This window comes from Paroedura picta, chromosome 1 (genome assembly GCF_049243985.1).
Source record: "Paroedura picta isolate Pp20150507F chromosome 1, Ppicta_v3.0, whole genome shotgun sequence".
NCBI lineage: Eukaryota > Metazoa > Chordata > Lepidosauria > Squamata > Gekkonidae > Paroedura > Paroedura picta.
This window is the reverse complement of record NC_135369.1, coordinates 11,323,395-11,351,075: the sequence shown is the minus strand read 5'-3', so window position 1 is coordinate 11,351,075 and position 27,681 is coordinate 11,323,395. Positions and strand designations below refer to the sequence as shown.

Below are 27,681 nucleotides of genomic sequence, written 5' to 3'. Positions count from 1 at the left end.
GACGTCCTGTGAGGGATGTGGGGCTGAGTAAGAGAATTGCTCTAGGAGAACTGCTCGGCAAGAACAGCTCTAGCAGAACTGTGACTGGCCCAAGGTCACCCTGCTGACTGCAGGTGGAGGAACAGTGAATCGAACACTGTTTCTCCAGATTAGAGGTCGCCGCTCTTAGCCACTCCACCACATTGCCTCTCACACTGGTAGTAGTAGTTGAGCTGTGGAATCAGCTGCCTAAGGAGGTGGTGGGCTTCCCCTCACTGGTGGGCTTCCGTTCCCATGATTACCCTGTGGGATGAAGTCACCGCCAAGAAACTGAGGTGGGGAGCAAACCAAGGAACGGCCGTGACCATTTCAGGCTTCGGTGGGTAGCACTGTTGTCCTGAAGCAATAGAACAAAGTTTGAGTCCAGGGGCAGCTTTAAGGTCTACAAAGTTGGATTCTGAATATATGATTTTGTGCACATGCACTATGTGTATTTATCTGAAGAAGTGTGCGTGCATAGGAAAGTTTATGTCTAGAATTAAACTTTTTTTTGCTTAGTTGCAGGCCCAGAAGCTGCGTTTGGCACACCGACGTGGACCTTACTACGGCGGCTCCCTGCCCAACGTCAACCAGATCGGAAGCGGCCCCTCTGAGTTTCAGGTATTTTGTTCTTTGTTTTGCCGTGTATAAAAATGCATGTCTCACCTTTTCTGCTGCCACCGCCGTTAAGACATTGCAAGTTGCACAACACATTCATGTCTTAAAAACCGTAGAATGAGTTAAAGCCAGAGCTAAAATACGTACGAAATCATTAGACAAAATATTGAGGCAGTAAGGAAGTTTCGAGAAGAGGAATGTCAAATGAAGCAAAATCATCTTTGCCTATTGGTGGAAGACAGTAATAGAAGGGGATGAATGAAGCTAGGAGCAAGGAAGAAAGGGATTGTGGGAGTTTGAGGGATGGGGATATATTGTAACCAAACTCTATCCTTCTTCTCTGTATATCTCTATAAAAATAAAAATTCTTATATAAAAAAGAAGGGGATACAGCGGATCACCCTGGAGACAGATGTTTGGTGCCAACACCAAAAAGGCCACCTTCCAGGTTACCACCGTTATCAGAGCTGAGCAGCAGAGGTCTGACTGCTTGTACCCTGATTTCCGCCATTGCAGGCTGGAGGCTTCTGCCCCTTATAGGGAGATAGATAGAAGAGGAAGAATTGATTTTCATACCCCGCTTTTCACTACCCAAACGAGTCTCCAAGCGACCTACAATCGCCTTCCTTTCCTCTCCCCAAAACAGACACCTTGTGAGGTAGGTGGGGCTGAGAGAAGTCCGACAGGAATGTTCTGTGAGAACGGCTTTAACAGGACTGTGACCAGCCCAAGGTTACTCAGCTGGCTGCATGTGGAGGAGCAGGGAATCAAACCCGGCTCTTTAGATTAGAGGCTGCCATTCTTTTAACCGCTACCTCAAGCTGGCATGCAGGGTAGGCTTGAAGAAAGTCGGCTTCTGTTTTCCAAGGGCAGCCTTGCACGGCTATGTGACGGGCAGAAATTATACAGGGGCAGCCTCCTTTGTGGTTGCCATCTCCATTCTGAGAAATCACAACCGGCTGGAATTTTTGCTCAAAAAAGTTGTACAACAGGAGGCTGTTCGAAACAGGAGACGGGGAGAGAGCCGAATTGCGGCCCGTCGTACAACTCTGAGGGGGAAAAGTGGGGTTGAGTGGGTCTGGTTTTGACGCAGGAGAGGAAAGCCGGAGTTTGGATGTCAGAAAAGGCCAGCGGTTCACTAAATTCCCATCAGTGGGGGTTTGTCAGTTCTGCCATGGGGTGTTGGAGCCGGGCATGAGGAAAAATTTTTACCTCATGATTTTAAATATTAAATATGGCAGCTGTGTATAGGGGATGAAGAAAGGGTTGGGGGCAGCCTTCCTACTGTTAATCTGTATTTCCCCCTCCCCCCTTAAGAGCAGTGGGTTCGAGGGAGGTGTGCTCAGTATAAAGGTTCCCTTTTCCCTTTGAGCTGCCCGTCCACTGGATCCTCTTCCCGGATCCGCTCTGAGAGAATTATCGTGATGTTGTCTTGAAGAGCGGCGGCCTCTAATATGGAGAACCAGGCTCCACACAGCAGCCAGCTCTTCTCGCAGAGCAGTTCTCACAGAGCTCCCTCTGCCCCTCTGAGATACGAGAGGCATGCTGTGTGACCTTGGGCCAGTCTCGGTTCTCACAGAGCTCTCTCAGCCTCACCTACCTCACAGGGTACCTGTTGTGGGGAGAGGAAGGGAAGGGTGCTTGTAAGCTGTTCTGAGAGTCCTCCGAGTAGTGAAAAGCGGGACACAAAAAAAATGGCTCTTCTTCTCCTCTGCCAAGAAGAGCATCTCCCCCAGTGCATGAGATGCCCTTTGTATCTAGAGGAGGGTGGTTGTATTTGGGGGAAGCTCCCACGGGGTAGATTCTACCAGGTCCTGCCTCAAGTCTTCGGATGGTGCTGCCTCTTCTCCTGTCCTCTGCAAGCAGGAGCCTCGGCCTGGATGTCTCAGGTCAACCTGTTCTTGCCAGATCTCAGAAGCTAAGCAGGGTCAGCCCTACAGAAACGTTTTCCAACCCTTTGGCCATGGAGGAGCCCCTGGGATATTTTTCAGGCTTTGAGGAACCCTGGAAGTAGCAACATGCCCCTTCAGAAAAGTGGGTGGGAGAGTAAGAAGGTGCGGGAGCCAGCCAGTCAATCAGTCAACCATTTACCATTTCCATTATGGAGAAAGTGACTTGGCCCGTGGAGCAAGAGAGGAAGTGGGCTCTAGTGATGTCAGCAGCCATCCAAATGTCTGGGAAAGGCTGCAGATCCCCTGGGGAGCTCTTGTGGAACCCCAGGTTTCCCCGGAGCCATGGTTGGGAATCCGTCTCTGACAGGATCACCATAAATCCGCTGTGACTCGAGGGTATTTTCCATTGCCCTGGAAGAGGGGGTGCTCTCAAGGGGCCCTATTGGGAAGGGACTTCCGCCACACCCTTTTTGAGCATGCCCCACAAGCCTTTACCGGATTTCCTCCCTTGGCCACCATCTGCTGTGAGGGTTGGCCGGTGTGGGAATAGTTCTCCCTCTAGAGCCAGCTCAGTGTCATGTTTAAGAGCGGCAGCCTCTGTTCCGGAGAACCCGGTTTGATTCTGGTCAAGGCTGGGAACGGCATCGAAGTTCTGGCCTCCCTGCTCAAAACGTCCATCAAACTATCACCGGACTGTTAATGTATGTTAACATCCGCCCCTCTTACTAGAGGAGAGACGGTGGCTTTGGAATGATTTTATATTAAACTAGGGGGCAATCCCATTGCCTTCAGGAATACACTGGGGGGGAGGGGTGAAAGAATTCTGCAGACGGCCTCCCCCTCCCCCCAGGATCTGGAAAAGCTGCAGGCAGGCAGGGGCAGCTCTCACAGGGCAGGGATCTGCAGCCTCCGAGCCTCAGAGGGAAGTGGAAGGAGGAGGGGGTGGTCAGGGGTGGGGGACAGAAGGCAATCGGCTGGCTGCTGGACAGACAGGCAAGCCAGTTGGAGGAGAAGGCACTCAGGGGCGGGACAGTGCTGAGTGGCACTTAAGCCATGAGACACTCTCCTCCTCCAAGGCCTTACCAGAAATATTATGTGGAACAGTTAAGAGTGTAAACTAATTGATCATGTGAATGTTTCTGACAATGAATGATACTAGTGTGTCATTTTATTGTTATGGAGGGTGTTGACCACCCTGAGCCTTTAGGGAGGGGCAGGTTATAAATTATTATTATTATATTATTCCCCGCTCCTCCTCCAAATGCTGCTGGCTTGGTGACCTTGGGTCAGTCCCTGTTCTCTCAGAGCTCTCTCAGCCTCCCCTCCCGCCCAGGATGTCCGTTTTGGGGAGACGAAGGGAAAGGGGTTTACAAGCTGATTTGAGACTCCTTCGGGAAGTAGAAAGCGGGGTACAAAAAGCCGGCTCTCCTGCGTCTTGAAAGACACAAAGGAATGCAGTGTCTGCATGTCATTAGCCACCCCGGGACTCTTGCTGGACAGTCAAAAGAAATAAATACAGTTTTAAAAAGTTGATATTCAAAAGTTTTGATATACAAAAAAGGATACACAGGATCAAACCATAGGGAGAAAGCACCCCTCGATCTGCCTTGTTGCTGGCTATACGCAAGAATACAAAGGCCTCTCGAAGAAAAGTTTGTCATACAGTTGTCAGCTGAGATCAGGCTTCCTCAACCTGGGGTTTCTTGACAGCCCTGGAAAGGCATCCCAAATGGGCGGGAGGGAATTAATGTTTATATTATTGATATTAATGTTAATGTTATTATTAATATTATTAATTTTATTAATATTAATTATTATTATTATTATTATTATTATTTTGATTTATATACCGCCACATTTCCTCGGAACCCTCGGCGGTTCACAGAATAAAACATTAAAATACAGTAAACCCCCATAAAACCCCAATTTACAAAAAAAACAACAAGCAAGTGGACAAAAACACCAATAATTTATCCCATCCCACCTCGTTCAGACGGTCCAGACGGAGGCGGAGTCGTCTTCCACTAGGAGTGAGTGGGTGCTGGTCTAATAGACTAGTAGACTTTTATAGACTTTGGGAAGGGGGTCTACATTTTTCACATTTGTCAAATATTTATTGGGTGATACAACCAAACACGGTCATGCCGGCCTGCTCTCCCCCCCCCCCCACCCAATGGCCGATGATGGGGCTGGAGGGGGTGAAAAGGGGAGGAGCTTCAGGTGGGCGTGTCCACAGCTCTGCTTACGAACCATATTCTACACAATCGCATCACTTTGGGGGTTTCTCGAAGCCTGAAGAATGTCTCAGGGGTTTCTTAGTGGTAAAAACGTGGAGAAAGGCTGGCTTACACATTCTTTATTCTATTAGCTTCAGTTGTAATATTCTTAGCTATATAAATTACAATCCCCATTTGTAGTGTAGTTACGGGGATCTGCGTTTTGTTTAGTATTCATTCATTCATTCATTCATTCATTCATTCATTCATTCATTCATTCATTCATTCATTCATTCATTCCGATTTTTAAACCGTCCTCCCATACAGCCCAGTCCCCAGTTACATGGGAACGTTATGGGATACATAAAACGTTATACATCAGTAACAGCAACAACAATATGTCAATAACAATTCCAACGGTAAATATAAGTTTAACAGGTGACCATAGAATTAAGATACTTTTCCATCCCTGCTTCGGATGCTTGGTCTGACGCCCTCCCCTAACTCTGGCTTTCCTTCCTCTCTGTCCTTGCAGGGCTCCCTCCACTCGCCTCTGGATTCAGCCCGGGGCACGCGGCACCACGGCTTGGTGGAAAGGGTGCAGCGGGACCCCCGGCGCATGGTGTCTCCGGTCTCCCGCTACATGCGTCAGATATCCTTTGGGTCGCGAAGATGCTCTTCTCCCCTCCTTCCCTCCTGCTTGCTTCCCTGCCCCACACGCCATGGGAGGGGTGGAGCCCCCCCCCAAGCTCCGGGGAATGAAAGAGGCATTAGTGGGAACTCCCTGTGTTGGGGTGTTTGCTTTCTCGTCCTCGCAGCCCCTCCTCCCCCTCCACTCCCGCCCCACCTCTGAGCCTGTGTCTTCCTTAATGCCTCCTTCCTCACGTGGATAGCTCCCCCTACAGCCCCGCGTACCTCTCGCCTCCTGCCGAACCCAGCTGGAGGAGGTAAAGTTAGCTCTGTCTGTATCTGCGGGTTTGCGTGGGTCCCCCCTTTCCCCTCTGCCCAGCTCTCTTTCGATTCCAGCACTTGTTTTCAGCACGAGCGGGGAGCAGGCATTGCAGCAGCGGCCTTCCCATCGGGATGCGGGTCTGAGCTCTCTGAATTCCTGGTTTCAGGACGGCGGGGAGCAGAGAACGTGCTTGCGGGCCCCGAACCCACAGCTTCAGAGGCGGGGTGGCTTCAACGCTCCCCACGTTGGGGTCTGGCCTGGGCTGGCTGACGACACAGCTTAGCCCCAACGTCTCAGATCTCATCCCCCAGATAGTCCTTGGGTTGGAGAGTGGCCAGGAAGTCCAGGGGGGCTAGGGGAAGTGGGCAAAACCACCTCTGAGCATCACGTGCCAGTGTGGTTAGGAGCGTGGTTAAGAGTGGCATCCTCTGATCTGGAGAATTCCCTGCTCCTCCTTCCCCGTGCATCCTTGGGCCAACCTCAGTTCCCTCAGAGTTCTCTCAGCCTCACTTATCTCTCATGGTGCCTCTTGCGGGGAGTGGGAGGAAAGGCACTTGTAAACCGCTTTGAGCAGGGGTAGTCAAACTGCGGCCCTCCAGATGTCCATGGACTACAATTCCCAGGAGGCCCTGCCAGCGAATGCTGGCAGGGGCTCCTGGGAATTGTAGTCCATGGACATCTGGAGGGCCGCAGTTTGACTACCCCTGGCTTTGAGACTCCTTCGGGTAGTTCAGAGCGGGGTACAATACCCTTAACCAGCTTTTCTTCTTGCCTTCAAAACTCCATTTGCTGTAAGCCAGCTGCGACTTGGTGGTGCTCCCCTCTCCCCCCAGCTAGAAGAACCACGTGGCTTCTTAAATCGTTGCGGGGGGCACCTGATGGTAGAAACCAGAGCCCTCGCCCCTCCCAGCCTCAGAGGCAGGACCGGTTCTTTGGCCATGAACATCTGGAGAGATGCAGTTTGGCCATCTTTGTCCCAGGTGATGACTGAATGGCCAGCATCAAAGGGGGCGGAATATTTCCTGCTTGATTTTACCGTCCAATGGGCCTTATCAACAAGGCTCCGCCCTGCTCTTCTTCCTATTGGCCATCACCTGACTCCACCCAGTTGCACCATCTCTGCTTCTGATTGGTCACACACTGCCCCTTAGACTCCTAGGCCCCACCTCCCATACTTTCAGGGATGAGGCTGCTTCCAAAAACCTGACCATCCTACATTCGTGCACGTTTGCCCTTTGTCCTCCCGTCTTGGTCTGGTTTCTCCTTCTAGCTGTCGTTGTAGGCACCTCTGAAGTAGCACAGGTTGCCCAAGGCCTTTTGTTAGCAGTGGGGATTTGCTTTGGGGTCCTAGAAGAGGCAGGATGGCCCTTAAACTCAGCAAGGTGGTCAGCTTCTTAAAGCCCAAAGCTGTTGGGCTTTACGCTGTTCCCTCATAAGGGAAGACGTAATGGCAGGCCCCTCCAGGCCAGCACTCGGTTACACAATGGCGGGAACCTAGGTTCTATCAGGAGGTCTCACAGTGGGGCCAGAACTCCAGAAGCCCCTCCCACTGTTGCCACCTAAGCGGCAAGAAGATAGAGCATCACTGCCCCGTATAGAGCATTACTGCGCCATGTTGGATCAGGCCAGTGGCCCCTCCAGTCCACCAGTCTGTGTCACACAGTGACCAAACCCAGGGGCCATCAGGAGGTCCACCAGCAAGGCCAGAACTCCAGAAGCCCTCCCATTCTTGCCCTCCAAGGACCAAGAAGACAGAGCATCCCCGCCCCAGACATAAGAGCATAAGAGAAGCCATGTTGGATCAGGCCAGTGGTCCCTCCAGTCCACCACTCTGTGTCACACAGTGACCAAACCCAGGGGCCATCAGGAGGTCCACCAGCAAGGCCAGAACTCCAGAAGCCCTCCCATTCTTGCCCTCCAAGGACCAAGAAGACAGAGCATCCCCGCCCCAGACATAAGAGCATAAGAGAAGCCATGTTGGATCAGGCCAGTGGCCCCTCCAGTCCACCACTCTGTGTCACACAGTGACCAAACCCAGGGGCCATCAGGAGGTCCACCAGCAAGGCCAGAACTCCAGAAGCCCTCCCATTCGTGCCCTCCAAGGACCAAGAAGACAGAGCATCCCCGCCCCAGACATAAGAGCATAAGAGAAGCCATGTTGGATCAGGCCAGTGGCTCCTCCAGTCCACCATTCTGTGTCACACAGTGACCAAACCCAGGGGCCATCAGGAGGTCCACCAGCAAGGCCAGAACTCCAGAAGCCCTCCCATTCGTGCCCTCCAAGGACCAAGAAGACAGAGCATCCCCGCCCCAGACATAAGAGAAGCCATGTTGGATCAGGCCAATGGCCCGTCCAATCCACCACTCTGTGTCACACAGTTGCCAAAACTCAGGGGCCATCAGGAGGTCCATTAGTGGGGTCGGAGCTCTGGAAGCCCTCCTACTCTTGTTCCCCATGCACCAAGAACATAAAATAAGCCATGTTGGATCTGGCCAAATGGCCCATCCAGTCCAACCCTCTGTGTCACACAGTTGCCAAAACTCAGGGGCCATCAGGAGGTCCACTAGTGGAGTCGGAGCTCTGGAAGCGAACCTACTCTTGTCCCCCATGACCAAGAACATAAGCGAAGCCATGTTGGATCCGGCCAATGGTCCACCCACTTCTACATTCTCCATGTCACACAGTGGCCAAAACTGAGAGGCCACCAGGAGGCCCACCAGCAGGGCCAGTACCCCAGGAGGCCTCCCACTGCGGCCCCTCCAACACCGCCATCCCAGAAGAGTGAGAGCCAGTGGGGTGTAGTGGTTGGAAGATCAACTAGGATCTGGGGGACCCAGGTGCGAATCCTCGCTCTGCCATTGGCTGCTCACTGGGCGACCTGGGTCCAGCCTGGCATACCTAACAAGGCAGTTGTGAGAAACAGAAGGCAGGAGAGTGATGCCGGCTGCTTTGGATCCCCACCGGGGCGTTAGTGAAGTCAATACCCCCCCAAGGGGGAGGTGGGGCTTTGTGCCCGATCATGAGCGCGCTGCTTTATCCTGCCTCTCCCCGTCCGGAGGCCAAGCCGTGCCGTAGGTTCCGTCTCCAGGTAGCCGTTTCCAAGAGCAGGGCCTTTTGCCCAAGACAGGAAGGCGCTTTCGAAACCCGCTTCCTCCCCTGGCCTCTCTGGGCCAGGAGCCGCTCTGCTTCCGAGGGTAAGCTCAAGGAACGGCATCTCTCCTTCCTCCCCCCACCAAGCACCACCAGTGGTACATTCCGGTTATGTGCCCATGCTGTTCCTGGATGACAGCTCCATTCTCGCAGATCAGGGGGAGGTTAAGGGGGTCAAACCCTTTAGAACAGTGGTCCCCAACCTTTTTATCACCGGGGACCGGTCAACGCTTGACAATTTTACTGAGGCCCCATGGGGGGGGGGTAGTCTTTTGCCGAGGGACGTCACCGCCTGAGGCCCTGCTTCACTTGCTTTCCCATCGGTGCCCCAGACTTCCCGTCTCCCGCTGTGCAGTGACACGCCGAGGGGGAGCCCTAGCCATGGCGGCTCCTGGAGAGCACCATAGGTGAGCCGGCAGCAGAGTGGCAGGGCGCTCCCGCTGCAGCAGTGCCGGAGTAGCTGCGGACCGGTGCAGACTGACTCACGGACCGGGACCGGTCCCCGGACCGGGGGTTTGGGACCACTGCTTCGGAATGCTCTGGGATGATCCTTGGCCTGCTCTTCCTTCCAGAGGGGGAGGGAGGGAGTGTCTTTTGGGACATGCAAGCGGTCCAAACGAATTGGGGTGACGTTATACAGTTTCACATCCTGCAGGATTTTCGCGCTGCATCTGCTCCTTTCTCTTTCCCCCCATTGCTCCCAGACTCCTTCTGCGCTTTGGTGGTGGTGGGTCTGCATGTGCCACTCTTCCTTCTCCTCTTCCTCCTCCCCATCTAAAGATCGCAGCTTTTTAGCCTGCCACAGCTCTGTGGACACAGGACTTGGCAGGGGTCACGTCCACACAACTGAGGGGTGGCAGGGGGATGTCCTCAGAAGGAGGGGAGGGACCTATGGGGAGGCAGAGAGACACAAGAACACTATGGGGCAGGGGTGGACGGACGGTGGCTCTCCTGACTTCCATGGACTACAATTCCCATGAGCCTCTGCCAGTACATGCTCACAGAGGCTCATGGGAATTGTAGCCCATGGACGTCTGGGGAGCCCACCGTCCAGCCACCCCTGCTTGAGACACCTCAGCAGAAGCCTGTTTGTATGCCTCCTTCGGAAGGAACGATCTCCTCTGGGGGGTGGGGCTGGAGGAGGATAGGAGCTCTGCACATCTCATTGCAGGCCGTGGGGCCAAGAGGACTCCAGCTTTGCTCCCCACTTCCTTCTTCTGCTCCTAAATCTTCTGATTCTCCCCTCCCTTCCACCGGCTCTTTCACCCCTTGGCTCATTCCATCTCGCCCTCCTGCCCTGGCGGCCTTTCTGTTCCGCCCCTCTCCTCCTCCTCTCTCTCTCTCTCTCTCTTTGTCTGTGCTGCCAAACTATGAATCCCCTGGGGGGGGTGGAAGGGTCTTCAGTCTGCCTCCCCGCCCCCCCACGAGTAACCCTCCTGTTTTTTGTTGCAAAGGACCATGCCCTGGGGTAAATTTCCCACGGAGAAAGGACACCTGTTTAGGCTGCCGACGGTACTCAACAGGTGAACCATATTTTTGATTCCATGTTTTTTTTCCCCTCCCCTCTTGCCTCTTTCTCTCTCACTCTCTCTTGACCATTCCAAGCAAGCAAGGCTCATGGGTATTGTGGTCCATGGGCATCTGGAGAGCCCCAGTTTGGCCACTCCTGTGGAAACCAGTTCAAGGAACGCTGCCACACTGGACTGTCCCTCCAGGCAGGCACTAGGGAAGCACGCTAGAATATTTTTGTTGCTGTGAAGTCTAGAAACTTGCTTCTCGTTTTAAATGAGAGCAGAGACATTTTTCCCCCCAGGATATTAACATTCCGCATCCCCCAGAACTATTGCCAGCGGAGCTAAAACTCCAGAGGTTCTCCCACTGTGGACCCCCAAGCACTGGGGATGCAGAACATCCCTGCCCCGGGCAGAAGAGCATAAGAGAAGCCATGTTGGGTCAGGCCAATGCCCCATCCCGTCCAACACTCTGTGTCATACAGCTCTTTTTTTTTTTCTGGAGGTGCCGAGGATTGAACCTTGGACCTTCTGCAGGCCAAGCAGTCACAGAGCACACAGTTCTCCGCCAGCTGGAGTGCAGTCAGAGACCAGGAGCCTGTCCCGCATTCGAAAACCAAGCCAGAATCCGTTGCCAAAGGAGTCCCAATCCTGCCAAGGTCTTCAGCCTGTGTAAATTCAGGAAATGTGCATGTTCTTGGCCTGCTCCAGCCAGTTTAGATCAATTCTGCACACGTTGGATAATGCTCTTTCAGTGGGCTTTTCCAGCTGGATTCCCTGTGCAAAACAGGAAACTCTACTTCTAAATATCCAATCTGTGCAGAATGGTTTGACGTCCTTTCCGCGATCCCACGATCTCTGCCTTCTGCGGTTCTGCAGAGCGTCAGTCAGTTGGTGGTTTCAGTTTTACCTTTACAGTCCTGAGGACTAGGAATTTGATTTCTTAAAAACCAAGTACGTTGCTGGCAATCTTGGAAGAACCTGCTGTGGGGGACACCCGAGTTTCCATTTAGTCCAGCATCCCATATTATCTCAACGGGGAAAGTGTGCGGGTTATCACCCCTTGCCTACTGCTTGTGCACGCCTTCACGACTCCTATTCAGTGGTAGACTGCTTTGGAACATGGAGGTTTTACCACTAGCTAGTCACAGGTGTCGGTCACTATAGGAACTGCCTTCCTGGATCGGACAAAAATCTCACCAGGTTCAGCTACCCCTTTGCCACAGATGCTTCCAGGAAGCCCAAAAACCAGTCTTTGAAGATAGCCCTCTCCAGCATGCAGGGACCAGAGGTAGACTGCGCCTGGACAATGCAGGTTCTGTATAGCTGTCATGACGAGCAATCCCCAATAGATCTGCTCTGCTTCTCGAACGTACCTAATCCCCCTTTTAAAGCTGTTCCAAGCATTATTTTTTGTTTGTTTGTGTGTCTGTGTGGTTGCAGAATCAAAGTAGAGACACACAGCTGGCTTATCCCTCCTCCTCCCAAGGGCAAGTGGAAAGCCGAGAGGCCCCCCCCCCCCCCCCCCCGAATCCATGCTCATTCTGCCCGGGAATTGAGAATACAGGATGGCCTTTGCACCCCGATCAGCTCCCATCCTGGAATTTGGAGACGGATCCTTCTAGAAGCACAGAGCTCCCTGCCTCGGTGCGCCTCCCCCTCTCCCTTTGGCGTAGCTCTCTCCCTGCCTGCCCTCCCACCCCGTTTGCACGCCAGACCCCGTTACTGGACAGCCATTGCTTCACGCACCCCCTCCCTCCCTCCCTCCCCAGTTCTCTGCTTGCTTCAGCGGACAAGGGGAATGAAAGCTCACTGTTAAGAGTTTGTTGTGGGCGAGCGCGGCACGCAACTCCGCCTGGCTCTTCCCACAATGCCCCCCTTTGTGGTTCCTCAGGCGATGTGCCGGCCGTTTCCTTTGCCTTTCATCTTTCTTCTCGCCCCCCCCTCCTCCCAAGGCGTCCTTAAAACGCCGGGGCTGTGCCGGGATGGGTGGGGGAGAGGCTGGGTGTTAGAAGCCAGCGTTTGTGCTAAGTGAGCTCCCCCCACCCTGCAGAATAGTCCCTTGTCCCTGCCTCCGGGCGTATTCTGTGATTTTGGCACGGCCTTCCCATCCCCAGCCGCGTCCTCTCTTTGTCATCCTCTCTCTAATTGGGAGCTCGCCGGCGCAGGAGGGAGATGAGTTAGAGCAGAGGGGAGAGGGCTGGGGACTTCGGCGCACCCACCCCGTCAGGATGGGGCCCTTTCAGAGGCGCTCCCCCCTCCCCCCCAGCCTGGTGGAATGCTCCGCCAAGAGACAATCCAGGACAGTTCCGCAGGGCCCGCAAAACGGAGCTGCCAGGCCTATTTCGGTGGCCCGACGCAATATTGAATTTGGAGCCGTCGTTGCGAACTGCGACCTCCACCCTGGAGGGACCGGATTCGGTTCCCCTCTCTTCCTCCACGTGCAGCCTGCTGGGTGGCCTTGGGCCGGTCCCAGTTCTCTCAGAGCTCTCTCAGCCCCACCTGCCTCTCAGGGTGCTTGTCGTGGGGGGGAGGAAGGGAAGGCGATGGTCAGCCGCTTTGCGACTCCTTCGGGCAGGGAAAAGCAGGGGGAGAAAAACCAGCTCTTCTGCTGCGCTAAACACACCAGTCAAATTGTCAACCAACCGTTAAATTATGTTTGCATCGCCCCCTCTAGGGAGAGGAAAGGAGGCGGGTTTAGAATGGTTTTAATTACGATTATTCGGATGATTTTGAGGTTGGAATGAGAATGTTTATGGTGGGTTAGCAGGGGTGGGCAAATGCTGTCCATGGACTACAATTCCCATGAGCCCCTTAGGAGACCTATAGCCTCCTGCCTGAGCAGTTAGGGCTCTCCAAAATTGGAGGGTCAGCCTACAATTTGAGTGGGAGCCAACAAAAGAGTTGCACGGCCCAGCAGTGGCCGAATTGTGGATCACTGTACCTCCATGGACTCCAATTCCCATGAGACCCTGCCAGCATATGCTTATTATGCTTTCCATAATCAAGCTCTGGCAGGAGCTCATGGGAATTGGAGTCCATGGACAACTGGAGGGCCACAATTTGCCCTCCAGTGCAAATTGGGCTTACCCACCCTAAGCCCTCAGGGAAGGGCAATGTGTGTGTGTAAAGGTAAAGGTGTCCCCTGTGCAAGCTCTATGGCAGACTCAATACGGGGTGGTTTGCCAGTGCCTTCCCCAGTCATTACCGTTTACCCCCCAGCAAGCTGGGTACTCATTTTACCGACCTCAGAAGGATGGAAGGCTGAGTCAACCTTGAGCCGGCTGCTGGGATTGAACTCCCAGCCTCATGGGCAAAGCTTTCAGATGGCTGCCTTACCACTCTGCACCACAAGAGGCTCTCTTGTATACGTATATACATATACACACACACCACCCGGCGTCCGCTTGAAGGGAGGGGCGGGATAGAAATTAAATAAAGCACCGTCTGCTGCAAAGGGAGAATGGATTTGGTTGCTTTATTTAATTTCTATCCCTTTCCCCGACCTTCTTAAATACCTGCTGTCTACCCGGAGTGGGGATGGTGAATGAACAGCCAAATCGAGAGAACAAGATCCTGAGATGAGTAGTGGGGACATCACTCCATACCTTGGGCAGGTCACACGTCTGCCCGTTCAGGTAGGGCCAGGGGTGGTCAATCTGCGGCTCTCCGGATGTTCACGGCCTCCAATTCCCATGAGCCTCTGCCCGAGCTTGCATGTGCAACGCACAGTAGCCGTATGTTGGCAGGGTCTCATGGGAATTGGAGTCCATGGGCTTTCAGAGAGTCACATCTCGGCCACGCCTGGGCCATGCAACTCTTTCTTCGGCTGCCTTTCAGACAGATTGTAGGCTGACCTTCCAATTTTGGAGAGCCCTAACTGTTCGGGCAGGAGGCCAGAGGTCCATTCTGCTCCAAACCATTTAAAACAAAGTTTTTTAAAACAACGGAAGATTGCTAGGCAGTTTCGAGAGCCTTGGGATTCCCTCAAGGGAAAATTAAGAAACTGTTAGGAAAGAAGAAATTCGCTTGGCAAACACAATCGACGCATACGCGTCCCTTGGAAACGGAACAGGTCGTGTTGGAGGAGCTTCCGGGACAACTGCAGGTCTCCCAAGTAGTTATGCAGGCCCTGCGGAATTTGGTTAGTCTCGGAGATGCTGCTGGACTCTGGCTCTTTTTCTCCCGCTGCAGAGAGACTCACACGGACGCCCACCTCCATCTAGAACCGGGTATGAATGTGAAAGATGGACAGACCCTGCCCGTTTTGGAAATTGGCGCCATGATCTGCCTCAGGAGGGCCTGTTCAATATAGAACGAGGGGAAATATATTCATTTATTTATTTTATTTAGATTTCTATACCGCCCATTTCTTTGCAGCTCTGGGCAGTTTACATTGAACATTATATAGACTGTAACATCAACAACGTTGAAACTAGCAAGTGCAGCCCGCATTTGCCAGTATAGGGGGGGAGGCTTTCTGTGTTACGCAACTTGAAACACAAGGGGTGCAACACCAAAAGCCCCCCCCCGGCAAATGCGTCTGCACTTTCTAGTTCCGCAGTTAATTTCCTCCCCTTCTGAATTTAGCAGGCCCTCCTGAGGCAGACTGCTGTGCCGCCATCTTGTCGCTGTAGCTCCCCGCCAGCTTCTGTCTCGTGCCTGACCCATGGGGCTTCTACTTGGCTCTGTTTTTTTAAATAATAACAATGATTGTAATAATGGTTTTCTTTGCCCCCCCCCAGAACAAATTCCGACTCTGCCCTGCACACGAGCGTAATGAACCCAAACCCGCAGGACGCGTACCTGGGGCCCTCCCAGGGCGTCCCCCCTCCAAACCGCAAGCCTGGTGAGTCAGTTCTCTTTTCGTTTGTTTGTTTGTTTCTTTGTATTCATTCATTCATTCATTCATTCATTCATTCATTCATATACCGCCCTCCCCGAAGGCTCAGTGCGGCTCACATACAACAGAAACAATACAGATAACTTAGATTAACAATAAAGTGATAACAACAAGCACCATAGAACAGTAGGAAACTATGGAGAACATTAAATGAACGCATTCTGATTGCCCAGTGGATTGGGCGGGACTGCAGTGGGTGCCGTAGGAGAAAGCCACAGGGGGGAAGGCCTGTGGGAAGGGGTGGTTCAGGTGGACCTCAACCAAATGCCTGGCGGTAGAGCTCCCTTTTGCAGGCCCTGCGGAACTGTTCAAGTTCCGTCAGGGCCCTGATCTCCTCGGGAATCTCCGTTCCGCCAAGTGGGGGCCTGGATGGAGAAAGCTCTGGCCCTGGTTGAGGCACAGCGAGCTTCCCTGGGGCCAGGGATCACCAGGAGGTTGGAAGTACCAAAGTGTAAGGCTCTTTGGGGAGTGTAAGCAGAGAGGTGATCCCCTCAGGTGCACTGGCCTCCCACCTAGGAAAAAGGGGAGGGCATAAAATGATGGTGGGGAAGGAGTAGAGCGTAGAAAGAGCTTTGGACAGGGTCTTCCAAACGGGCCCGGCTTTCCGTCCAGCTTTGCACGTGATGGACGAATGCATCAGTGGATCTTTCCGCTCCCGAGACTTGGGCCGTTGAAAAATGAAACACACACCCTTCCCTGGGCAGAGTCAGTTTATGGTTTCCTTCCCGCTTCCCCCTCGGTGTGTTCTGAGGCAGTGGTCCCCAACCTGCGGTCAGCAGCCCGGTGCCGGGCCGCAAAGGCCAGGGCACCGGGCCGCAGTTCCCTCTCCCTGCCCCTCCCCGCAGTAAAAAACTTCCCAGGCCGCAAGCTTGCAGCCCGGGAAGCTTCTTACTGCGGGGGGGAGGGGGGGGAGAGGGAATCAGGGCCGCACCGCGCAGGCGCGATGCGCAGGCGCGGCCGTCGCCCTGCTGGTCCCCAGCCGAAAAAAGGTTGGGAACCACTGTTCTGAGGTACTTACAGCTTCCCGAGTGATGTGCCAGCTCTCTAGGGATGCCAGCCTCCAGGTGGGACCTGGGCATCCCCTGGAATTATTGTTCACCTCCAGGCCACAGGGCTCGGTTCCTCTGGAGAAAATGGCTGCCTCAGAGGGTGGGCTTCATAGCATTATCCTCCGCTGAGATTCTTCCTCACCCCAGATCCTGCCCACTCCTGGCTCCGCCCCCAAATCCCCCAAGATTTCCCAACCTTCCTCTGCACTCAATATTGTCTTTATTATTATTTATTTAGATGTATAGGCCGTCCCTCTTGAACTCAGGGCAGCGTGCAGCATTATGGAGCGTATCTCTGTCCTCGAGGCTAGAACTACTGTAGTAATTCATATTCCTTGGAACATTGTAGCTGTGAGGGCAACGACAGGAGGGGGCTACGACCGATGGGCCCCCCCACGTTCTCATTCCCGCTCAGAAACGGTGCTCCCCTTGGGCAAGGTGCTCGGGGCTTCAAGCCTACCTGGCATGGTTGTTGTGAGGGTGAAACGAAGGAAAACCGTCTACGCCACCCTCAGTTCCACAGGGCAAAAAATAGGCAGCCAAGATTGTCTGAAGGGGCTGCTTGAATAGAAGCCCCGTATTAAGTCCCGGCCCCTGACCATACTCTTTCATCTCTGTTTTCAGGTTACCTGGATGGGGACGTTGATAGCAAAGGTAAGTTGTCAGTTCTAAAGCAATTCCACCGACGTGCCCCTGGGTTTTAGCCGAATGTTGCAAAGGAGGGGCCGTTCACCTGATCCAACATAGAATCATAGAACCATAGAGTTGGAAGGGGCCACACAGGCCATCTAGTCCAACCCCCTGCTCAACGCAGGATCATAGAATCATAGAACCATAGAGTTGGAAGGGGCCACACAGGCCATCTAGTCCAACCCCCTGCTCAACGCAGGATCATAGAATCATAGAATCATAGAGTTGGAAGGGCTATACAGGCCATCTAGTCCAACCCCCTGCTCAGCGCAGGATCAGCCCTAAGCATCCTAAAGCATCCAAGAAAAGTGTGTCTCCAACCTTTGCTTGAAGACTGCCAGTCTTCAACATGGCTTCTCTCTTCTCTTTGGGCCAGAGACCCTCTGTCTTCTTGGTGCTTGGGGGACGACAGTAGGAGGAGGTTCTAGAGTTCTGTCCCCGCGGGTGGACCTCCTGACAGTTCCTGGGTTTGGGCCACTGTGTAACATAGAGGGTTGGACCGGAGGGGACATTGGCCTGATCCAACATGGCTTCTTTTGTGTGCTTTGGGTCACCCTCTCCTGGCTTGCCTTCAAGAGCGCTTTGCCTTCCTCACAGGAGCTGGCTGGGCTCAGTTTTAAAGCTTCATAGCGCCGAAGGCGGACGTAGCCGAAAGACCAAGGCGTGAGCGGAGAAATCCCAAGCTGGCAATCTCACTTGCTGTCCGCCATCGGCCTCAAGTCCCCCCAGACTGCAGTCTGGAGGTATTTGGGGGAAGGTGAAGCAGGGGGACTAGGCTTCCACTAAGATAATAAGCAGGAGAGTTCTCAAAAGCGGTTCATGGAAATGATTAATATCTGATTACGAAGAACAGCTGGAGCCATGGGCAGGAGCAGGGCACGGCCCGGATGCATTTGCTCCACTCCTCCCGGGAGTGGGTTGCATCTGGAAGAGCAGGTTCCTCCCCCCCACCCCACCCCGCCCCAGAAGCCAAAAGCACTCCTGTAAGAAAATGAGCTCGCTCTCCCCTGCTTGAGATCCAGCAACGGAGTCCTTGAAATTAATTTATTAATTCATTCATTTATTCATTCATTCATTTATTCATTTATTTATTACGTTTATTGTTTTCACATTAAAATACTTTCTTCCTTGCTCTGGACACCGCCTTATCTTAGCACGCACTCTCTTAATCAGGGTCAAGATAATATCTTCTCTCTATATAAAGATAAAAATGGTTAAAAGTTTATCGGGTGATATGATCATATATCGACCTACTTCCCTCTCCCCAGATGGCCAGAGATGGGCCTGGGGTGGGTGGGAAGAGGAGGAGCCCCAGGTGGGCGTGTCCACAGCTCTGCTTCCCAACCATATTCTGCACAGTCGCGCCGCTTCTGGGGTTTCTCGAAGCCTGGAGAATATTTCAGGGGTTTCCGAAGGGTAAAAATGTTGAGAGAGCCAGTTTGGTGTAGTGGTTAGGAGTGCGGACTTCTAATCTGGCATGCCAGGTTCGATTCTGCGCTCCCCCACATGCAGCCAGCTGGGTGACCTTGGGCTAGTCACATCCCTGATAAAGCTGTTCTGACCAAGCAGGAATCTCAGGGCTCTCTCAGCCTCACCTCCCTCCCAGGGTGCCTGTTGTGGGGAGAGGAAGGCTATTGGAAGCCGCTTTGAGACTCCTTCAGGTAGAGAAAAGCGGCATATAAGAACCAACTCTTCTTCTTCTTCTTAGTGGAAAGGACTGGTTGGGATTCCACACCTCCCCCCCCCCCCATTCCTCCATATCATTTTTCTCTGGTTTTGACTCCTCTAGCATTTGCAGGGGTGGTGGTGGTGCCAGAGCATGCTGGGAAGTGTAGTTTCATTTCGGTCCCTTTGCGTTTTCCGTGCCTGGCCTGCTGACCGGCTGTCCTGTCTCTCCCCCAGTGTTTGTTTTCCAAGTGCCTTCCATTGAGGAGAGCCTCCCAGACGACGGCAAGCAGCTGCTGAAGCCCTGGGACACCAAAAAGGTGAGCGAAGGGCCAAGCTAACAAAACTCCTCTGGAGTTGGGGAGACCGTGTTGCTGGGGGCAGCGCTGTGGCTCTCCGACCCTAGGGGATCTGTTTGCCTTCAGGGAGGGAAATGTGCAAGCAAGAAAAAGACAACGTAACTCCGTAGATCCTGAGGCTTTCCAAAGAATTTGTTTTCTTTCTCTGCCAGAACAGTGGGGCAGGAGCTCATGGAGCCATCTCCAGTAGCAAACACCCTTCCCCCCCCCTCCCCAAGCATTTGGAACATTCTGCTGAATGGATCTATGCCTAACCCTGAAGCTTCTGGCTTGCTTTTTTGGATATGCATATGGGAGGAGGAGAAGGGAATCATAGAATCCTAGAGTTGGAAGGGGCCATACAGGCCATCTAGTCCAACCCCCTGCTCAACGCAGGATCATAGAATCATAGAATCATAGAGTTGGAAGGGGCCATACAGGCCATCTAGTCCAACCCCCTGCTCAACGCAGGATCATAGAATCATAGAATCATAGAGTTGGAAGGGGCCATACAGGCCATCTAGTCCAACCCCCTGCTCAACGCAGGATCATAGAATCATAGAATCATAGAGTTGGAAGGGGCCATACAGGCCATCTAGTCCAACCCCCTGCTCAACGCAGGATCATAGAATCATAGAATCATAGAGTTGGAAGGGGCCATACAGGCCATCTAGTCCAACCCCCTGCTCAACGCAGGATCAGCCCTAAGCATCCTAAAGCATCCAAGAAAAGTGTGTCTCCAACCTTTGCTTGAAGACTGCCAGTGAGGGGGAGCTCACCACCTCCGTAGGCAGCCTATTCCACTGCTGAACTACTCTGACTGTGAATTTTTTTTCCTGATATCTAGCCTATATCGTTGTACTTGAAGTTTAAACCCATTACTGCGTGTCCTCTCCTCTGCAGCCAATGGGAGCAGCATCCTGCCCTCCTCCAAGTGGCACCCTTTCAAATACTTAAAGAGGGCTATCATGTCCCCTCTCAACCTCCTTTTCTCCAGGCTGAAGATTCCCAAGTCCCTCAACCTATCTTCATAGGGCTTGGTCCCTTGGAATGTTGTGGGTCAGAGATTTGTCTGGAGGTCAGGAGGGGAAGTGTCCAGCAACCACCACCAACCCCCCTCCTCAAACACACACACACACACCAAAGTTTCTTCTGCAAATATAAAATTGTGCCACCAGCAGTCCTTGCATGACTTTGGGCTAGAAACACGAAAGTCCATTTCTGGACAAAACGCAAGCCAAGCATGGCCCTGTCTTCACCTAGAGGGGGGAATTTTTTTCCCATCCTCCTTCAGGATGCTAAATGTAAATATGCCAACGCTGCAGAAAGGAGAAGCAATCGGTGGGAGAGGCTTTCTGTGGGCAGGAAGGGCCAACAGGAGAGAGTGACTGCTTCAGCCAACATGGGCAGCTGCGTTCAGAATGGATCTCTCTGGCTTTAGTCGTCCACTGTGGTTACCCGAATCGGCTCCCACCGGTTCCGAAGCACAGTCTTTTCCGCAGCGCACGGGGAATCTGGCTTCAGTTACCAGGCGGAGAGAGATGCTTCAGTTTCATTGGCCTGCTCGCCTCTGGCGATTAGAAGTGAGACCCAGGCGAGCAGCTGCCTCATGCCGTGGCCAATTAAGTTGACCTTAAAGGTCCAGTTCTGCACGGTCTAACCCGACATGCAGAGTCAAACTGCTCTGAAGCAGATTCGGTATCCAAACATTAAGCAGAGCTCAGACCCAATCTGCAAAGAAGGGCAAGATATCAAATGGAAGGGGGGAGGTATATAGGAATGCCGGTCCTGGCCTACCCCACAGGGAGGTTGTGTGGGGGTCACGAGCCTGGCCACACTGGGCTGTTGCTTGTGCCATTTGTGGAAGTGGCCAAGGAAGTGAAGCTTTTTTATTCTTTGGTGAGCCTTGCAGCTGCTGGACAGCCCTTGAATCAGTGCAGGCTGTGACCATTGGCAGTCAGTGTTGGCGTTGAGAGCCAGGCCCCTGGTACTTGCTTGTAACAATTCCTCTTTTCTGTCTTCCTCAGCTTTCCTCGTCATCCGCCCGTCCAAGATCCTGTGAGGTTCCCGGGATCCAGTAAGTTCCAAGCCGAGGCTCCCTTTCCCCCGGTGGGTAGTGGAGGGGAATGATGTCAGACTCTAATCTGGATAGGCAGATTCTAATCTGGAGAACGGGATTTGTTCCCCGCTCCTCCCCAGGGCAGCCTGTTGGATGACCTTGAACCAGTCACAGTTCTCTCAGAGCTCTCTCTCAGCGTTATCTAGAATGTCTGTTGTGGGGTGAGGAAGGGGACGGTGATTATAAGCCGCTTTGGGACTCCTTCGAGTAGTCAAAAGCGGGGTATAAATAACCAGCTCTTCTTCTCCTCACCCCCCGTTGTTGAGTTCTGTATGCGAAACGTGACGGTTTCTTGCCCCGTAACCTTTGTGAAGTGGTGTGCTGGGTAGGACGGGGGGCGAGCGTGACCTGGATCCGAATCCTGCGGTAGAGCTCATTCTTGGAGGTTGGATCTGGACGTCTCACTGCCGACCAGGCTGAGCCGTGCTGCTTAGAAAGGGGGGCGGGCGGCCGCTGCCTTCCTCCTGAGACGCCTCTCTTGTCTTGCAGCATCTTCCCATCCCCAGACCAGCCTGCCAACATGCCTCTGATCCCCACCACCCTCAATACGGGGGGCTCCCTCCCAGACCTCACCAACCTGCACTTTCCGTCCCCACTGCCCACGCCTCTGGACCCGGAGGAGTCGGCGTACCCCAGCTTGAGCGGCGGGAGCAGCACCGGCAACCTGGCCAGCACCATGACGCACCTGGGCATCAGCGGCAACCTGGGGCTCGGACCCGGCTACGACTCGCCTGGTGAGTTTGCTTGCCTGAGGGGCGGGTTTAGCCTTTGCGTGGGCCTCAGAGTGGGGCTGGAGGGCAGGGTGTGTAGACAAGCCAGGCGCCCTTTAGCCAGCATCTTTTGAAACCATTGCTTGCTTTAAAATGGATTTTTTCTCCTAGGGATCCAACCCCAGTCCCAGCAAAACAGATACCAAATTTAAGCTTTCCTCATTTCACAAAAGCTTTTCTCTCTCTCTTTTTTTTTTTGGGGGGGGGGCGGGGAGAAGGAATTGAGAAGGTTTTGTGCGATCGAGCTTCTTGTGTCTTAAATAGCTGAGACTTAAACCCTTTTTCTCCCACAGCGCAACTGAGGTGGCATACTGTGGGTCCGAAACAAGGTAAAAAAAGAAAGACGGAATTTGCCAATGATTCACCGAGCACAAGGTAGCGAGACAGGGCAAAGGCAGTGTGTCTAGCCAGGGCCGGAGGAAATAGTTCTCTGCCTGGCGAATATTTCGGGAAAGGCCGTTCCTCTGTTGGGACGACACCCCCAAGATGGCCCCGGGTTCATTCCTGTGGACCCCTTCTGCCGATGCAACCCTTCTTGCCAGCACGGATCCCTATGGACCAGCCGCCCATCCAGGTTGCCCCTCGCTTAATCTCCGAGGGCACCTTTCTCTGAAGACCCTTCCTTTGCCGAGGAGGCAGAGTTGACCATAATGCTGCAAGTCCACGCCTCCCATTTCCCGTAGTTTCTTGACCTTTTTGGTAGGACTCCCCATTCCCTCTGCTACGGCCGGGCCGCCTTGGAGAGGCCTTCCCCCCCTGCCACGCCCCACCCCACCTATTGGATGTTCCATTCCATGTTTTACGTTCCCGCCTCCATTGCCGTGCGCTCGAGGCCCTCCGCCGTTCCCCCTTCCCCTCCCAGGCCCGGGGAAGGCAACGGCGGGGACCGAGCGCTGTGTGTCTGTGGGTAAATTGTGGCGTGTGCGTGTGTGTTCACCTTTGGTTTTCTTTTTTTTTTCTTTTTTCCCCACAGGGCTGTGCTCACCAATGCAGAGCTCCCTCAGTAACCCCTGCCTCAAGTCCGCGTTGGGCAACCCCTGTCTGCAGGGCTCCCTCAGCAACCCCTCGCTGCGCTCCTCCCCCAGCAGCTCCTCCATCCCCTCCTCCATGAGCAACCAGTCCCTCCCGTCCTCCCTCAGCACCCCCTCGCTCTCCTCCTCCCTCAGCACCCCCTCGCTCCCCACCTCCCTGAGTGGCCCGGCGGGGCCGCCCGCCCCCAACCACCCCGCCAGCAACCCCGCCGGCCAGCAGCCCAGCTTCAGCGGCTCCCCCTCCCCCTCCTCCGCTTCCTCTCCCGCCGCCCCCTCTTACGCCCCCCTAAACGCCTCGCCCCGGCGCAGGGTACCGCTCAGCCCCCTCACCCTCCCCATGGGTGGAGACTCCAGAAGGCAGCACCCAAAACAGTTCTCGCCAACTATGCCTCCCACCTTGTCCTCCATCACACAGGTATGCATGAGCCGCAGATGGGCGCTCGGGCGCCCCCTCGTGCTCCCTCCCGCCGCCGTCTGTCTGTCTTTTTCTTTCTTTTTCTGTTGTGTCCTGCTACCATCTCATCTCCACTTTCAAGGGGGGGAAGCACCCCCTCCTACACCTGGTGGGTCTCGGTTCTCTGGAGTAGAGGTGGAGATGGTAAATAGTCTTTCCGAGAGCCAGTTTGGTGTAGTGGTTAGGATTGCGGACTTCTAATCTGGCATGCCGGGTTCGATTCTGCACTCCCCCAAATGCAGCCAGCTGGATGACTTTGGGCTCACCATGGCACTGATAAAGCTGTTCTGACTGAGCAGTAATTATCAGGGCTCTCTCGGCCTGACCCACCTCACAGGGTGTCTGTTGTGGGGACAGGGAAGGGAAGGCAACTGCAAGCCGCTTTGAGACTCCTTCAGGTAGAGAAAAGCGGCATATAAGAACCAACTCTTCTCCTCCTCCTCTGTTTTCAGCTACTGCCTCTGTTCGAATGGCCTGTGTAGCAAAGTCACTATAAGAGGACATGAACCCAATATAGCATAGCCAGCTAAATTTGTGTGGCCGAATTTAGGTCTTAGGAGCTCGATGAAGTTAAGTCTCTTTATTGTGTCTCCTTTAAAGAAGGACACGGGAAGCTGAACAAGGTGCTGGTATGTCAGCGACAAAACCCTATGAGGCATACAAAGCAGTTCTAGGAAGGAAGGAAGCTCAAAGGGGCTGCTTTAGCTTTTGCTGTTTGAGCGGTCAGTTTGATGCACTTAAAGCTAGCATAGCTATAGCAGCCCCTTTGAGCTCGCTTCCTTCTCAGGAACCGTTTCCTGTACCTTATAGCAGGGGTAGTCAACCTGTGGTCCTCCAGATGTCCGTGGACTACAATTCCCATGAGCCCCTGCCAGCAAATGCTGGCAGGGGCTCATGGGAATTGTAGTCCATGGACATCTGGAGGACCACAGGTTGACTACCCCTGCCTTGTAGGGCTTTGTTGCTGAGCAAATCTCTTTGGAATAAGGACGTACCGACGCCTTGTTCCGCTTTCAGCCTCAACTTCCATCACTGTCTAAAGGAAACACAATAAAGAGACATTTTATTTATCCTTCCTACACTGTGCCCAATGGCTCGTGTAGCAGTGGAGCTATTGTGCCACCTGCTGGGTAGATGAAGGGAGGACTCATGCATTTTGGCACGCATGAGCTGGTCATGAACAGAGTGCCGGGTTTGGGCAGTGGGGAAACAGACTGTAGGATTGGAAGAAGAGCCTTGGGAACCAGAAGGCAGCTTGTAGTGGCTCTGTTCCACTAATGGTAGTATGCTTCCCTGGTGCCAAGAGGCTCAGAATCCAGGGAAGGATCTTTGCCCATGATGGTCTTTCACTGTTGGCAGATTGGGTACATGGAAGCCAGCCGATTAATATTAGACGGGAGTGGGAGGAGCCTCTGCCACACACAGTGTTCCCAGATCCTGGTGGAGATGGGGGTGCCTCGCTGCCAGGGCCCGCCGTCCCGTCACTGAGGGGAAACTTACCCCCCCCCCCAAAAAAAAGAGGGAAATGCATCTGATGTGCAGTACATGTTTACAGCACTGCCTGCTTGACCTGGAAGTGACATCATCACGCCCAGGTCATCAGAGCACTGTGCTAGGATTTGGGCAAAAACTGTATGGTAGAAGTCAAATTCACCATAGAGTATTTGCTCAAACGAGAGAGGGTCGCTGTTGACATCCCGGAAGTGGTGACGTCAGTTGTGGGTCATGTGATCAGTGGCATAAGCACATCAAATGGGCCTCGCTGCTGCTCCCGGTAAGTCCCCCTCCATCCCGCATCGGTTGCCAGGAGGGACCTGTCAACCTTTGCCCTTTATTAGCCCCACACATTGACGCTAACCTATTAAAAGCATCCCTGCTGTTTTCAGCAGCGGCTTCTTTTGCCTAGTCAGGCACAATAAGCTGATACCAGAGTGAGCAAGGAACCATTTCACTCGGCACACGGCCCTGAATGCCAAGTGTGAGAACCGGTGGGGCTCCTTTCTCTAGGAGGGGGGGGGAACACCATCCCATAACATCATCCCATGGCCAGTTGAGGTCCCCTGAATTCTGGAAAGGAAAAGGAGGCTTTTGTTGATCTCCGCAGTGGGACGAGCTCCCTTGCCCCAGTTGGAGTCCTTCTCATCCTCATAATCCTGATTTGGGAGTAGATCATGGGGTGGCCACAGCTGTCCACCTCCCTTGCAAGTTTTCTCCTCCACTTCCTGGTTTTCGGACAACAACTTGTCACCCCGTCTGAATTGGCCAGTCTGTGGTCAGCTTCTGAGTCCACGGCTGAGTTTCCCTTCTGAGTTTACATGCAGAGCAGAACCAGGGAGGTCGAAGAGGGGAGACAGTCGCATGTTCCCAAACTTCAAGCCGTGGTTTGGAGCAGGGGTAGTCGACCTGTGGTCCTCCAGGTGTTCATGGACTACAATTCCCATGAGCCCCTGCCAGAAAATGCTGGCAGGGGCTCATGAGAATTGTAGTCCATGGAGGACCACAGGTTGGTTGACTACCCCTGGTTTGGAGGATTGGCATAGTTTGCACGTGCCACTCTTGTGCACTTCCAAAACAGGAATCATGAAGCGGGATGGTCAAATGTTCTCATGGACGGAGTCCGCTGGTTGTTGTGGATTTTTCCGGGCAGCGTGGCTGACACTTTGCCAGTGACTGTGACGGGCGTCTTCAGAGGTAGTGAACCCAAACAAGGAGAACTGTAGGCTAAATAAACGTTCTCAAGTATTTATTCATTCGTTTCTTGCAAGCAGGAATGTTTGGAAATGTTTAAACAGAGGCTGGAGAGCCATTTGATGGAGAGGCTGATTCGGGGAAGGTTCATGGGGGTAGCAGGTGACAGTGGATGAGCGATAGGGCTGTGAGCGTCCTGCATAGTGCAGGGGGTTGGACTAGATGACCCAGGAGGTCCCTTCCAACTCTCTGATTCTCTGATTCTATGAGCAGGAGCTGATGTGATATGCAATAAAACTGAGTATTAAGATTAAGAATCTCTGGCAAAGGTGCAGGAAAACGGGCAGGATACCTGGAATGCCGTTTTGGCTGTTGATCATATTTAAGAAATGGAAAATATGAAAATAGATTTTATTTATTTATTTATATTTTTATACCGCCCTTCCCTACGGCTCTGGGCGGTTTACATAAAACATTTTTGAACATTCACATAGATCTCTTGGGACTTTTGTTGATTAATATTGTGAAATCATAATAAAGAAGAAACAAATGAATAAATGCTTTAGAATATTTATTTAGCCTACAGATCTCCATTTGGTTTGGGTTCATTATTTGGAGGAATCGACAGTTCGGCTACCAGTCTTCAGAGGTAGGCCATGGCAAGATGACTAGTGGACTTTCTAATGAACTCCACTCAGCCACAGGAAAAAAAACACTTCCGAATGGACTAGCTAATGAACTTCACCAAGAAATGCTTTCTAGTTGCAGTTCATCCCTTGGGACAGTGATCCCCAACCCCCTGTCTGGAGACCGGTACCGGTTCGTGGGTCAGTCGGTACCGGGCCGTGGCTCGTCGTCCTTCCCAGCAGCTGCCTTGGGGGCTGCCCTGCCACTCTGCCGCTGGCTCACCTTTGGTGCTCACCAGCGAGCACCATGGCTGGGGCTCCCCCTCAGCATGGCACTACACAGCTGCTGCTGGCAGCGCCCCCCAGCAGGCAGCGGGAAGTCAAGGGCACTGGCAGGAAAGCAAGGGAGCAGGGGCTACCCCCTCCCCCCCGGGCCTTGGTAAAATTGTCAAGTGTTGACTGGTCCCCGGTGATGAAAAGGTTGGGGACCACTGCCTTGGGAGACCTCCAGATCAGACAGGAACGTGATGCATTCTAAACTCCTCCCCCAAGAATTATATAAAATACCCAGCAATTGTTTGCACACTCTACACCAGGGGTAGTCAAACTGCGTCCCTCCAGAGGACCATGGACTACAATTCCCAGGAGCCCCCTGCCAGCATTTGCTGGCAGGGGGCTCCTGGGAATTGTAGTCCATGGACCTCTGGAGGGCCGCAGTTTGACTACCCCTGCTCTACACTTTGGCATAGAGGAGATTCCCATCTTGCCACGCCCTACCTCTGAAGACTCCAGCCACAGTTACTGGTGACACATCAGGGTTGACAACTGCGAGACCAGAGCCACAAAACCTGCAAAACCCACATCAACCAATCAGGAAATGCATTTCTGTTTGTGGCTGGGTGGTCTTGAAGGCTAAGGAGATACAGGGCCCTCTTGAGATTCACTTTAGTGTCTAAACCCAACAAATCCAGAGTAGAAATAGGAAGCAGA

General features: G+C 53.2%; 1 protein-coding gene across 2 annotated transcripts in view; it reads left to right on the top strand.

Moving 5' to 3' along the window:
- Positions 1 to 27,681, top strand: part of CRTC2 (CREB regulated transcription coactivator 2) — a 53,224-nt gene that overhangs the window by 14,510 nt on the left and 11,033 nt on the right. Inside the window, exons 2-12 of one of the 2 annotated variants that reach the window (XM_077321345.1) lie at positions 538 to 639; positions 5,280 to 5,396; positions 5,630 to 5,691; positions 10,302 to 10,370; positions 15,104 to 15,207; positions 16,935 to 16,964; positions 18,903 to 18,985; positions 21,031 to 21,080; positions 21,612 to 21,856; positions 22,186 to 22,221; positions 22,866 to 23,338. In XM_077321345.1, coding sequence (XP_077177460.1) covers positions 538 to 639; positions 5,280 to 5,396; positions 5,630 to 5,691; positions 10,302 to 10,370; positions 15,104 to 15,207; positions 16,935 to 16,964; positions 18,903 to 18,985; positions 21,031 to 21,080; positions 21,612 to 21,856; positions 22,186 to 22,221; positions 22,866 to 23,338 — 1,371 coding nt within the window. The remainder of the gene's footprint in view (positions 1 to 537; positions 640 to 5,279; positions 5,397 to 5,629; positions 5,692 to 10,301; positions 10,371 to 15,103; positions 15,208 to 16,934; positions 16,965 to 18,902; positions 18,986 to 21,030; positions 21,081 to 21,611; positions 21,857 to 22,185; positions 22,222 to 22,865; positions 23,339 to 27,681) is intronic. The other variant, XM_077321356.1, reaches the window with a different exon arrangement.